Here is a 14,923-nt window from a genome sequence, read left to right as displayed (position 1 = left end):
TCAGGGGCAGTTCATTGTGGCGGCGCGGTGGGTGTGGATGTATTCGTCATCTCCCCTGGTGAGCCGGGGGCAGCAGGGGTGAGGATGGCCCGTCTGTTGTTCGACGAAATGCCGCAGCGCAGCGAGGCATGACACGGCTGAGGCTTAAGGATACGCGCCCATCATCCTGGTGGTGTACATCAAGCTACGGCGGCGATGGGCGTGCGGGGAGAAAGCGGCTGTGTGCGCTCGTGCAAGCGCCAATGTGAGTGGGTAAGGCGACTCCGTTCATGCGGTGGTGCAGTGACATGGGCAATGTGTTAACGCTTTGCTTTTGTTGTTCGTAGGGTGTGGATTGATCGCGTGCAAGATCACCTGTATGAATGAGGAGCAGAAATCATCCTAGCGACTTCCCAGCTCTAATGATTGCTTTGAGGAGATTTGTCTCTGCATAATGTAAGTAGTCTACATTTGAGTTCCAGAAATGCTTAATCAGTTACTGTGTTCAAAATTATGTTCTTATATCTGATGAAGTTGGTACTCGGTGGTTGCCTAATGCCTATGTATATTTGCTGTCCTAGGGTATAATAGCACCCCTAATATGTCCGTCTGTATCGATGTGTACAAAATTGTCCCTGTTCTGTAGAACCCATTTTGTGATACAGTGGTAGCTCTGGAGTCATGTACTCGTGCCTGTGACCAACCAAGTTGCATTTATTGTCTTTTCTTGGAGTTGTACGTTGACATGGCCCATGTGATACAAATGAAAAGTCACATATGATGCTAAGTGGAAATGAAAGCCAACTGCTAAATGCATATTAAGAGTTAAGTTTGTCATGGGCATTTTTTGACTTTGTAGGCTTTTCTGGTTTTCAGTACTACTACCATGCCTTCATCTTCCATTTCTGAATAGAATACTTATTACAAGGAGCAATTCTTTTGGAGAATAAACAATCAAACTCGACTCAGTAACACCGATACAGATTGTAAATAGGAACAGAACACCCAATTCTCCATTAAACCTCCCTCTCCCCCCTCAGTATCAACCACATTTCCGTAACGTTATTGCAATCCCTTAAAATAAATGGTAAAATATGCCTTAATAAATGTGCTAAATGTCTGTGAGGCTCCATATTCCATGCATTCCTTTTATGTTTATAGAGGACAGCTGAAATGCTGAGGAGTGTCTGGATTCTGGAGCTATAATATTTGCCCTCTTAGGCACATGACATACTGGCATGCATACCTTAGACATAAAAGCGCTTCAGTATAGTTTCAACAAGCCAATTGTCACCTGTGCTCTTTCTGTATTATAAGATGAGTACAAATTTACACTTGCCTCTGGATTGAATCTACATATAATGGTTGAGACTTGGGAGGAGCTGCAGGCGCTGGAAGTCCATGATCAGCTATATAGCTGAACCTGGGAAAATTGTCAGTAATAACGAGGGCGAAACTGTTCAAGGAGGCAGATGTACAAAAGGATGTTTCACCGGAGAAGTTTCTTAGGAAATTATGTTCAATATTTATGCCAAACATATAGCAATTGCCTTTATGTTGGCTTCACTAGTATTATACTATAATGGGGGTGTTCTTGCTCAGTTGGATGATCAAACATTTACGTACTGTAGAAATTACGTATTTCTCAGCATCTCATTTGATAAAATAGTCAAAGTTTTCGGTGCTGTACTAACATATAGTACATTTTTCCTTTTAAGTGCATGTGCATTCCCCAGGATTTCCTTTGGGTATTCCTGGGCCAATCCATTATTTAGCCACCAATCATACCCAGCAACTGAGGAAATGCTATATATTTTATTTGTTTCATGGAAGATACATCTATACTAAGCCGAAAATGAGCTGGGCTAGCAGTAGTTAAAAAAGGACAAACTGATTCACTAGAAAGGAAATGATGGCTGCTATTTGTATTAGCTGATGGATCAACCTGACCAAACATTGTCTAGCTAAATTTGTAAATCAATTATTGTTTTGTTGCTTTTTCAGCTTTATTTAGTTATAGTATTATTTTTATGCTAAGTTGGAGTTATAAAACCATGGTCTTATGCTGCAATTTGCCTTCTAGTTTCACATACCATTTGTTGGTACCAGCAAAGAGCTGTACGTAATTACAAATTTGTTCCATGGGCAGCGGAATAGTTGATAACAGGATGGAGATGTGTCTAACTCCTTTTTTAAAATCAAATCTCTAAAAGCTAAATGAGTTTCGGAATTTAGGATACATGGACTTCTGACTTCTTCCTACAACCATTGCTTCTTTCATGAGTCCAAGTTCACACAAGTCTTGATCTTTTCCATGTACTCGTTGCAATGAAAAAGAAGTATTTTTTCCCACTCGTTTAACTTTGAAGACAGTCAAAGTGTCTTGCAGAGTGCAGGCAGAACAATATTTATAGCTGCTATACCTTTTTCTTGTATTTTTAACATTATTAAATTTAAATTAGTTCGCAATCAACAATAAACTCAGTAAAATCTGAATTTATGGTCAACCATTGGAAACTACTGGCTGATGAATTTGGCTTGAAGTCCAGGAGACCAACACCACACCTAATCTGCTAATAGCCAATTGCATGGAAGAATGCAAGGACTGGTAGTTAGAGAGAAGATTATGGGTGAAAAGGACGATGGCACTGGGAGTTTGGAGCTTTATGCAGGCATATAAGGGGCATGTAGTTTGGGGAAACAAAGAGGGAGTTGGGGAGAGGAGTTATAGATAGGTGTTGTTGTGCTGGTGCATGTGGTGGGGATAGCTAATTGCCCATGCCCCCCCTTGAAGAGAAAACAACAAAAGAGCGACCTAGACCTACCTCTCTCCTTGCCTTCTTTCCCTTCCCCCTAACTCAGAACAGACCAGCCTGGAGGAGGAGGCTTCCACCACAAGTGTGTGGCTAAGAAGTGGAAGGTAGAACAACTGCACATAACCGACACCACACCTCAGCTACAAACCATTTCCCTACCCTCCTCTTTCTATCTGCCTTCATGCTTTCTAGAACTAGTGCCTACCATTTAACAACTAAAGAACTGAGGCTAATACGTTATTTTTCAGTGATTGCGCCCCTAAGCTTGGGTGAGGTGGTGATTAGGGTACAACCAAAATGGTTTACTTGATTAAATTTAATGCACCAAACTGGGAGCCTATTTAAGAGTGTATTAAACTGGTGGATAACAAACTGACAGGACACTGAACTTGATTTATGGCCAATTATCTTATTGCTATTTAGAAACAATAATGATGATTAGTGATTGATAACTATGCAATTAAGTAGTTTGGTGACTAATGCTCTTAGTTGATTTGTGGTTTGCATGAACAGAAAATTGACAGACGACCCTTTCTGCGCATTGATGAAATGAATTTTCATATAAATGACTTGTTACAGATTTAACATTAGCCTTTTCGTGAAAAGTGATACACAACACCTGTCTATTCTACTATATTATAAAACAAAGTGCAAAAGAGCATCCATGTCTGCTCTTAGCTCTTAAGGCATAGAAATTACGATGTCAATGAGGGGAAGAAATAAACCTACACTGTTGGTTGCTGGTGGATCTAAATTAAAATGAAGAATTCACTTTGAAATATAATTTATAAAAACCTTTATAAATGTTAAAAGTACAAGCTAAAGAGTTCATGTTAATTACATTACAGAATATGTGAAATTGCCATTGGAAGTAAAACCTGCAGTTTGATTTCCAGAAAAAATCAAAGTAAACCCATCGTTAATTATAGTTCTGAATAAAATTGAACTAATTTGAAGTGAGTCTAGCATGCTAGTTCGTTAAAAAGTGAAATATTTCTTAGTTTTGCCTAAGTTCCCCCCATATGATCTTGAATCAGCAGAAAACATCGCACAGATGCCAATTCAGTCTACTCATACACTAAAAAGAACAGTATTGGAATTGGATCGAGGGTTGTAATCACTCGATGCCAGCTAAGAAATGAAGGTGGTGATATCAGGAACTTCAACATTTCCTATCATATTGAGGACCATTGTGGAGTGTGAAGTCCCAATCATTCTGGCCCCAACTGAAGCTAATGGTTTCGGATATTTCCTCTCCTTGCACCCAACCAACTATGGTCCATAGTTTGGTAACCATCCACAAGAATATATTAGGTATACAAATAATATGCAAGTCCATCTGGATTTTGTCATGGATATGTAAGTTCCTCCTAACTAGTAGCATTTATGGGTCCATTGAAGTATCTAACCAAGTCATAATTTCATCTGCCTCTTGATGTCCACGGCCTTTAGTAGACCAGTACATATTAATCTGTGAACGTTCTGTACTCTGCTAACTTGCGTATCTTCCTGATAAGCAACTGAAAAACACATGTTAAAGAAGTGGAGGGGGTCCAGGTCATAGTTGATATTCCTATTAGGGATCAAAGATAATTTTAATCTATCACCATGCAGTTTTGTCTATATAAATAATGATCTCATATAAATATGATATCCATGATCTGCCTTGTTACAGAAAGAAATATGAAGCAGGTGCAGGACTGATGAGTTTGGTGAATTTTTAATCTAGGGTTGACCAAACAGATGAACCAACTTATATTAGAGTATAAAACAGAAAGTTCCACATGAAATTAATTTGATGGGATCATGACAATAGCTATGATTCTGGAAGCAGAATTATTCTAGAGAAAATAAAGAAATAAGGTGGGTGGCAAATAATATTGATTTATGCAGTGCTACTGTGACATACCTATTCCGGTTTATCATAATTTATTGAAGAACAAACAGGGAAAAAGTCTATGATCAGGGTTTCAGTTGTTTAGGACCTCATCCTGTTTTTAATAAGCTCATGGGTTTGTACTGGTGAACCAAAATATTTTCCTTTGTTAAACGAGAAACGCTAGAATTTTAGAGCTGGTGAGATCAGAGCATTTTATTTTTTTAAAATACAAGGATGACCCGTATACAACCACTCTACTACTATGTGCGTGGTAATACAGCACAGATCATTTTCATGTTGACATAATTCTGTCGGAGAATGGAAACAACCTCCATGGACTCATCTGATATTCTGTTCTGCTCATGTAGGACACCCAGACTGCACTGAATCTTCGACACAGGAGGTAGCAGCAGCAGCTCAGGCAAGTGGGCAGCATCAGAGAAAAAAAGGAAGTAGCTAAACCTAATTAGGAGCAAAGCAGAGAGACCATGGAGGGAAGGAGGCACCAATGGTGGTGGCGTGGTGGAGAGGATGCAGTTAGTTAGCTGTTAAAACCGAGAGCGCCAAAGGGATGGATGGAGGTAGGCGTCAGCCATCAGGCTGCTGGCAGCGTCAACACCATCATCGCCGAAGCCCACGGTTGGCGCTGGCCGCTTACCTCACTTTACACCTACCTTGAAGGTTTTTATCAGGCAGCAGGCTCCACGGTTGCTGCCTGTGTGTCCTGTGCGCTGTGGCTGTGCCTTCGTAAATAAAACTGGTAATCCAGTGCCAGTGATGAGGCCATGACCTGTGCAAGCAGGAGGAGGAAGAGGAGGCCTACCAGCCTAACCTTTTTCCCACCAACTCAGCCTCTAGAAGACCTCCCCAATCGAGTCAAGTGCCTATAAAAATCCACCCACCCATTGCTGCGCAGCAGCAGCAGCAGCAGCAGCAACAACAACTTCCACTGAAACAACCCACCGAGACAGGGAGAGCAGCAGAAGGAAGGAAAGAATCAAGAAAGCTTGTTCAGTAGCTCGTCGTCGTCGTCATGGGGAGGTCGCCGTGCTGCGAGAAGGCACACACCAACAAGGGAGCGTGGACCAAGGAGGAAGACGATCGGCTCATTGCCTACATCAAGGCGCACGGCGAGGGTTGCTGGCGGTCGCTGCCCAAGGCCGCCGGCCTCCTCCGCTGCGGCAAGAGCTGCCGGCTCCGGTGGATCAACTACCTCCGGCCTGACCTCAAGCGTGGCAACTTCACCGAGGAGGAGGACGAGCTGATCATCAAGCTCCACAGCCTCCTGGGCAACAAGTACGTCCCTTCAAGATCATCCATCATCTCAAATTCTCAATGATAGTGTTTCCATGCATGCGTATGAGTTGTATGAGTTTAGATTCCCCGCAAAAAAAAGTATGAGTTTTAGATCATTAAAAAAAAAACTCGTTCTTTTATACTGTTCTGATTGCTAAAACGGTTGTTGCTGCTGCTGCTGCTCCTGTATGTTTGATACAGATGGTCGCTGATAGCCGGGAGGTTGCCTGGGAGGACGGACAACGAGATCAAGAACTACTGGAACACGCACATCAGAAGGAAGCTGCTGAGCCGGGGGATCGACCCGGTGACACACCGGCCGATCAACGACAACGCGTCCAACATAACCATATCGTTCGAGGCGGCGGCCGCGGCGGCGGTGGCGGCGGCGGCGAGGGACGACAAGGCCGCCGTGTTCCGGCGAGAGGATCAGCCGAAGGTGACACAGGAGCAGGCGGCCGATTGGGGCCAGGGGAAGCCGCTCAAGTGCCCTGACCTCAACCTGGATCTCTGCATCAGCCTCCCGTCGTTGCAAGAGGAGACCATGATGAAGCCGGTGAAGAGGGAGGCCGGCGTCTGCTTCAGCTGCAGCCTGGGGCTCCCCAAGAGCACAGACTGCAAGTGCAGCAGCTTCCTGGGACTCAGGACCGCCATGCTCGACTTCAGAAGCTTGGAAATGAAATGAAACATCCTCCAGAATCCTCTCTAATTTTCTTTGTTTTGTCAGCTCTCTAGGTGAAAACACTGGGTGAAAGAGAGATAAGATGGAAGTGCTTGTGCTTGCCCCTGTCTGTCTTGCCCAAAGATCTCTGCTCTCTCTCTTGCTGCTGCTCCATTTTGTCTCTGCTGTAATTACTATGTTGACTAATCATGACAAATAATACTTGATGCTACTACTCAATTATTCAGTCAGCTCACTGTAACTTAATCTTAAAATTCTCGGAGAGGCTAAGCTTAGCTTAGATTCAGTGTCTCATGGGACGCTTTCAAGGCTGGGCCATCGAACCAGATCTTAATTATGGTGATTTAACTTAACATCGCATGTGACCATCGCCTAATCCTGCAGTTTTTGATAAAAGTGCCCCGTGAGTTAGACCACGCTTTACGACCTGCTTTGGCTGCACACAACACAAGATTGGTGTGCTTTGATGCCTCCTTTTCGCTGGAATGTACTGCATATACTGTTCCTGCTTCCATGTACACGGGGAGAAATGGTTGCATCGTTTTCCTCGGCTCTTTTCAAACAGTGATCGGGACCCCACTTGGAAACCACAATTTCTTCCCTTTCAACTGTATCGTCTTTTGTGAATTACTATACTAATATCATAAAATTTTCCGCAGTTCAAACATCATATCAGAATAGAATTTACAGTAAAATTGTATGGTTTCAATCCCACAATTCACTTAGTTTTCGACCAGTTTAGGGTTGAACCTTTTAAAACTTTAACTATTATTAACCTCTAATATATTTATTTTGAAGGACATAGGAAGTACTTAATAGAATTAAACATTTATTTATTTATTTATTTTATATATCAACTAGAGTGACTAGTATATGTTGTCTAGAATCATAAAATAACCTGGCCTAACATTCTTAGTAGAGAAGAGAGGATTTTAATATTTACTAGCATCTTTTTTTGTCATCACTGTTGGTAATGGAAGGGTAACAAAGCGTAGAAGGAAGGTAGCTAAGCTTGGGAGAGCTGGATAAAAAGGACAAAAGAAGAGCATTAAAAAACGAGGCTTGTTAGGTATAAGGCCATGCCTTTTGGGAATCGTCCATTCTTGGCTTGGGGCAACCAACCAACCAAACTCAACTCCAACTCGGCGCGTCTCCTCTCCTCTTTCCTCTTCTTCTCTCGGGGCCTGGCTTGGCCTACCAGAAGAAAGCGAAGCACCGTTTTTTTTTATGTATTCTCACTACTGCAAACCTGCTGCCCCCACAACCTTCGCTGCTAGTACGCCATAAATATACTCCTTTCTCTTTTTTTATTTGACCTGCTGTATCTATGTTATACTATTCATTTTTTTACACACACATATATATGTATATATATATAATTATAAGCCAGGCTTAAATTAATTTTAGTAATAAGTCATATTCCAGTAAAATAATTAATAATTTGTAAACTTTTGAAATAAGATGAATTGTAAAAGTAAATATAAAGGTCAATAACATTAAATATAAATATGGAGTGACTATCATTATTAGAGTAGACCTAGGCCGCGTTCGGTAAGGGGATAATTGAGGGTTCGTTGTCCGGCGCAGAAAACATAATAATAGATTAGTACATGATTAATTAATTATTAATTATAAAATAGATTAATATGGTTTTTAAAGTAACTTTTCTATAGAAATTTTTTATAAAAAATACATCGTTTAGCAGTTTGGAAGCATGCACGTAAAAAACAAAGAAATTAGAAATGGTGGTAGCCGAACGCGGCCCCAGTCAACAGATTTTTACAATAATAGATAGCCTCTCTTCCTCACATTACTAAAAGATTGCTTTACATCTATCTCATATGTTTAAACTATCTATTAAATCTATTTTAAATGTTTATTTATTCTGTAATTAAATTGCTTCTAAAAGTATTACATGTATATAAGTCCATTCGACAAAAGATAATATTTACTGGGATAGACTATAGTGCTATTTACGTGTAGTATTTTTCTATTAGGATTATCATCAGTGGAAGAATCTCAATGGTTAATAAAAATTCTAGTAGTTGATGCAGTAGGATAAATAAATATTATGATATTATTAGTAAAAATAAATAGTCTAAATTAGATATACTGACGGTTGTAGATAGTAATGTAAAAACACCTAAATATTACATGTATTTAATGCATCTTAAATATAACTGCATTAGTTATGTTCATCTAGATATGAAAATTTAAAAGTTCTCTAGTTTTTTGGTCACTAAAAAAAAAAAAAATTCCAATAACATTTAGACAGTCTAGATGCATCAAAGATTTGTGATGGCTCTCCTCCTCTCTTTACACACAACAAGAACTTACCTCCTAGATTCATGACTATTATTGTACCTCCCTGCTTGCACACTCACCCTCCTTTCTCTTGCCGGCACCAATGCTTTCTTTGCATTCCTTTTTCATATCTCCTTCGGTTCCGTACTCATTAGACCCATCGTCTAACCTTATTGACCTAATATGTATCATGTGTCCTAGTCGTTAGTTCTACTCACCGTCCTTCGTCAACCCCCTAACTTTGATGATGTCTCGCTGCTAGCTCATGTTCACTTATCACCGTCGACTTACAAAACTTTTCTTGCATACATACAGTCAACCATTTTTCCATCCCGACCCCATATCTCTAACCTAGTATTATAATTATAACCACCTCTGTGTCAATACAAGTGAAACCATTATTATCATAGCTAGAGAATGAATCTTAGGAAATCTTAATATAAACATTCAACTTAAAATTTTAAGCCAAAATTATATAATTCTTATTTTTGTGGTTAAATATATATATAACCACACCAGTCAACCGTGTCGAGTGAAAAGGGAAGAATGGAGTAAACAAATAAATAGACGCGCATCGCCGTCGCTGGTATCCCGCACGCGGTTGGCTGCTGCTGCCGGCTGCCAGCTGCCGTCGTATATATGAATGTGATCCGTGGGTTTTGCTGCTCGTGTGGCGCTCGCGATAGGGGAAGGGTCAGGCACGCACCAGCTAGCTACCGGTGCGTTGTGATGCAAACCTTTACTTAATTACTGCGACCTATGCTGCCGTTCTACCTAATTAAGTGCTTCATGTCAGGGTTAGAAACGACAATTCTGACTTTGCCATGGAGAGGTTAAAAAATTTGTAGATTGAAGTAAGTATATATCATTAGCATCTTTTCGCTTCTGCTTATAAAACTAAAATTTAAATTTTTAACTCTAAGTTTAAAGTTTACTTTGAAGTTTTTTATCCCAGTTTATTGTTCAACTTTAAATTTTTAATTACCTTGGATAAGTATAAAAAAATATTTATAAATTATTTTTATTTGTAAATATATCGTTCGGTGTTCTAGTAAAGCCAAAAGATCACTCCGGGCCAAAAGATCACCCCGGGTGTCGATGAGCTGCTGCTGCATCATAAGATGGAGAGGATATACTCTGGTAAAATTAAAATTTCTATCCCCTGCTCTTATCCCTGTCATTCCCCACCAAAAGCACAAACTATACCGAATTACTGATCGATGCCTATCAAGATAGGTAAAAACCAGTAGTAGTATCTATCAACAGTGGAAAAAGGCTAATAAATATGCACTAGTTAAGTTTGTTACTACTACCTTGAACACGATGGTAACTGGTAATCAATGCAAAGGCTTGAACTCATCGAAACCCTAATTAATTAACCTAGTAGCGTTGTAGCAGTAAGTGATATTACGCGCTCTATTGTAAAATATAGCAATTTCTAGATGATGGGACAGCTATTAAATAAGCTATGTAAAATAAAATAGTAAATGGATGTGATCAGTGAGATAACATAATATAAAGAAAATCTAATATAATATGATTATGATTTATTAAGATGAGAATTATAAACGGAGGAATTGCTATATTATACTCCCTTTTGTAAAGAAACTACAGCTTTTAGCTTTATGGCATAAGAATTTGTCATAAAAATAGAGTGGAATCCGCTGGACCTATTTTATACTATTTCATCTTTTATTTACCTTCCATTAAATCTGACTTTACCTGCTAAATCTATTTCGAGAATAATAAATACTGAACTATAGAAATCGTTCTACGACCTCTGCTTCATATTATCAATTATTTTGTAATAACTAATTTTTTTAGATTTGATCAGATCTATAGAAAAATATACAACCATCCTTAATATCAAATTAGATTAATTAAATCTACTATTAAATATATTTTTACAGTATATTTATTTTATATAAAAATACTGATATATTTTTATAAATTTAATCAAAGTTTAAAAAAGATTTAATCAGACATAAACTTATAATACAAAATGGAATACGTGTATTCTGGGTCAAAGGGAGGAACTCCCAACCGACGCGGCTCAGGGAGGAATTAAACGAGACAGACTCGATGTCAACACCCAACACTGTCGCAAGTGAGCAACAAACTTGACGAGAGGAGAGCCGATCGACCGACGTCCAACCGAACCGGTGAGCTACAGCGACGGCGCCAGGCCGGCGCTTCTCGACGACGACGGCGAACCGCAGCTAGCAAGGCCGGCCACACGCGTAGTACGGCAGACTGGAGTGAATGCACAGGACGGACGGCCGGTGAGCCGCCTGCCGGCATAAATATGGCTCTAGCGCCTAGCGGCGCCGCCGCCCGGCCGGCCGGCCGGTGACGGTGAGGACGAAGCTGGAGCCGATCGAGCTCGCCTGCCTCGCCGTGGTTGGTAGCCAATCCCATTTGTTAATTGCCGACATGGACACATCTCCCTGGCTCCAATTGGATACTCCTATAGTAGCTAGCTCCATGCTGCTGCTGCTGCTGCTAGCTACTAGGATCAGCTCGCTTTAATCAATCAGACCATCATGCTGATGACTGATGGGTAGTTAGAGCTTGGGGACAGTTCCAGATTAGATTAATTATCTTGCATTAAACAAGAACCTTAATTAACCGGGCCCTCTCCCCATGATTAATGAAGAGCCAATCCGGCAGCATCTTCCCACACACCAGCTGCGATCTCTCTCTCTCTCTCTCTCTTGAGTTAATGCGAGCTCTCCAGTGCCTGCTACCTGTTTCTTTGATCTGCCTCTTTTGCTTGGTTGACAACTTGAATTGACATCGGATCATGATCTGGTCATCCATCGATCGACTGTTTCTTTTCCTGTGTACTCTGATCTTACTACAGCACACAGGTCGATCTTCTATTGAAAAAAAGGCATTTTTAAAAAAAATTTGAACATGAAGAATAATACAGAATATCTATGAGCTGGGGGTTCTTTTGCTGTTTCAGCAGAAACAATTAATGGATATGTCACAGTTGAAAATCTACCGAAATTATTTTTTTGAAGGATCAATCTACCGAAATTATTATACACTCCCTTAGGCCTTAGCATTTTCATCTGCGATAATTATAAGATTATCAATAATAGTAAGAAATCTTTATAGTTGATGCTAGTTCATCCTTTGTGATTGTGTAGGAGTAGGGAGTACGCGGTGGTATGTTTTCTTTTCCGATCATTGTCATCGTTGTAACTTTTTTCTGTTATATCGGTATAAAACATTGCACCGTCTGGTATGGTTTGCTTCCAAAGAAAAACTACTAGGCCCGCGTTGGCAGTAGGCTTGCTTATCCAGATTCTCCTTTTTTTCGGCGCCCACTTCCTAAACTTAAGAATTATTTTTTATGAAAATTTTCTGTAGAAAAGCTGTTTTAAAATATCATATTAATCTATTTATATTTTTAATAATTAATAACTAATTAATTATATATTAATTTATAATTACGTTTTCTGCGCCGGATAACCTACCCAAAGCTCCATCCACCGAACATGGCCTAGATAGAGGAAATAGTTTTTTTTAAGTCAGAATCTAACGGCTCCATCTTTTCGCTTCTGTTTAATTATTTTTATAACCCAAATTTATTTTTTAAATCTTAAATTTAGAGTAGATTTTGAGATTCTTTTTATCGTACTTTATTTTTAGCCTTGCCTTTTATATCACTAAAACACATATGAAAGGTTTTATCCATAAATTATTTTTTATTTATACATCACCCCCTAAATTCTGGTGAAACCACGCGAAGTTCACGCATAACATCCAAAGGAACCAAAGCAATTACCAATGCAAAAAAGGTTCTTAATAATACTAGCATAATCTGAGTTGAGATAGAGCGCTACTGCGACACAAGGGTACCAATTCGATTGATACTGAAATCTCCACGTGTTCCTTCTTATTTTGTGACTCAATAATTTTGTGCTTGGCATGAATTGTGGTTGTATTGGGTCAAAGCAAGTTAGGAAGATTTGTCAATGATCACAGACATCACCCTATAAAAATCACACACATATCCAACATTTATATTCCTACGACCTTGAAACAGTGAACGGGAGTCATGTATCTACTGACTGATCATATTAATGGAACGAAAAGATAAAACAAAAATATTTGATGCAACTAGATGAGCACTGGTTGCTTTCATGGAAAGAGCTATTGGCAAGGATTTTGTCACATCTTTTCTTTATTTTTATAAAAGAAACACGCGTGCCATTTTTTATTTCTGCAAATAAGATGTTTCTGATTCTACTTATAGCTAGCTGCATGGCGATGATAGCAATTGCTTCCACAACTTGAAAAATCTCTGTGTCACTCTTTAAAACAAATGACACATGCACGTCCGAATCTTAAAGCATGAGATTACTTCTTCGTCCTTGCAAAAAAGAAAGAAAAAACCACGTGCAGCTCTAATATCACAAAATGTTTTACATTTTTTTTTCTGGGTTGCTGGTATATATATGATTCCGGTGCATACATAAAACCAAACGAAAAAATAATCCACATGGCGGCTTTCAGTGTTTGGAGACTAAATATATTTTGCCCTGATATAAAGATAAACAATTCGTGCAAGAGAGGAGTCCTTTTCTTTCGCCTACCTACTGTTACATCACTCAAGGAAGCCAATTTTGGGCAAGTTCCAATGGGTAAGCATCAGAAGCTGGCATCAAATTCAGACGATCTGATCTTGCCCTGCTTCTCAGTTAGTTAATTCTTCAGGCTCACTAGTCACTAGTACTTGTTTATTCCACATTTATCTTTCTGTCCTTCAGTTAATTGTTGTCTTCTGCAAAATAAATTCGCTGGGACATCTACGCGCTCGTCATGGTAATTAATTTAGTATTCAGTAGTTGGTCCATAATAAACTATATCGTCGTTCTCATGAACGGGATCCATGTATGAAATATTTTATAGACTTGGACTCTATTTGCATATCTCCTGATATATAATTAATTTAGGTCAGTTGGATTCAGCTTAAAATTATTATAGTTTAGTCTTTAGAAATATGCTAAAATAAACAGATGAATTATCGTGATATATTATCATAATCTAGACCTTATATTACTGTAATCTGATAAGTTCATTCAAAAGTATACTTTTTTAGATAATTAAAATTAATTACATAATTTATTATTACTTAACATGTAACGTAGCCCTTTAACTCTAGTCCAATCAGCACCTGTGGGAGCGACGCACACGGTGGGAGGCGGCTGCGCATTAGGCTCGAGGCAACAAGTTTATTTGTATAAATTCACAAAAGAATAAACAACATATAAAAAAAGTTAAGAGCGACTTCCTTACCAACCTACCAAGCTACCGATAAAAAAAATAACTCACAGTTATTCTACTGTAACTTATAATAATTCATATTAATTATATTAATTGACTCAATAATCTAAATTATAATATAACCAAGCTACATCAAACATGGCCTTAGTAACATTTGAAGTTTAGCATCAAACACCACGTCTTTTCGCTTCTGCTCATAAGACAAAATTTGAATTTTTAACCTTAAATTTAGAGTTAATTTTAGGGTTTTTCATCATACTTTATTTTCCTGTTTTAGCTTTTGTATCGATAAGAACATATATATATATATATAAAAGTTTTATTAAAAAATCATTTTTCATTAATATGTTGTTTGGTTTTTTTCTTGAAAAAGCCGAACAAATCACCCAAGACTGAAAAAAAAAACAATTTCATTATGGGATAGAACATAGCCGTCGGATCGAGTCGCTATTGTGACGCAAAACAACAAACTAATGAAGTGTTTTCATGCGCATCCGTGTCAAGCGTTAGTCGATCAGGCTGTTCATTACGACAAGAACAAGTGAGCTAGAGCCATCACCAATTTCTATCAGGAATATTTCTCCCATTTTTATTTACAGAACACTAGAACTCAAATTTTGTTTTCTGATAGCATGGCCTAAGTTCCTAGACCACTGTATCCTGGTGGTT

The 14,923-nt window shown here is 39.0% G+C and overlaps 1 protein-coding gene across 2 annotated transcripts; it reads left to right on the top strand.

Annotated features, from left to right (window-relative positions):
• Positions 1 to 17: 17 nt before the first annotated feature.
• On the top strand, positions 18 to 6,871 carry LOC102702408 (myb-related protein Hv1-like). 2 transcript variants are annotated; one of them, XM_015841361.2, is made up of 4 exons: positions 18 to 244; positions 327 to 435; positions 5,043 to 5,970; positions 6,172 to 6,871. In XM_015841361.2, the coding sequence occupies exons 3-4, from the start codon at positions 5,708 to 5,710 to the stop codon at positions 6,653 to 6,655; spliced, it is 747 nt and encodes a 248-aa protein (XP_015696847.1). In that variant the 5' UTR covers positions 18 to 244; positions 327 to 435; positions 5,043 to 5,707; the 3' UTR covers positions 6,656 to 6,871. The 2 variants fall into 2 exon arrangements, with proteins under 2 accessions (XP_015696847.1, XP_006660900.1); XM_006660837.3 differs by having other exon boundaries at positions 18 to 252.
• The last annotated feature ends 8,052 nt before the right edge of the window (positions 6,872 to 14,923 follow it).

The sequence above is a fragment of the Oryza brachyantha genome, chromosome 9 (assembly GCF_000231095.2).
Source record: "Oryza brachyantha chromosome 9, ObraRS2, whole genome shotgun sequence".
Lineage (NCBI taxonomy): Eukaryota > Viridiplantae > Streptophyta > Magnoliopsida > Poales > Poaceae > Oryza > Oryza brachyantha.
Note: the sequence above shows the minus strand (reverse complement) of the source record. Positions and strands in the feature narration are given on the sequence as shown.

Bases quoted from the DNA above. Each gene is read 5' to 3' on its own strand.
- LOC102702408 (XM_015841361.2), top strand. From the start codon at position 5,708: ATGGGGAGGTCGCCGTGCTGCGAGAAGGCACACACCAACAAGGGAGCG. The intron at 5,971-6,171 runs GTACGTCCCTTC...TGTTTGATACAG, and splicing joins CACAGCCTCCTGGGCAACAA to ATGGTCGCTGATAGCCGGGA.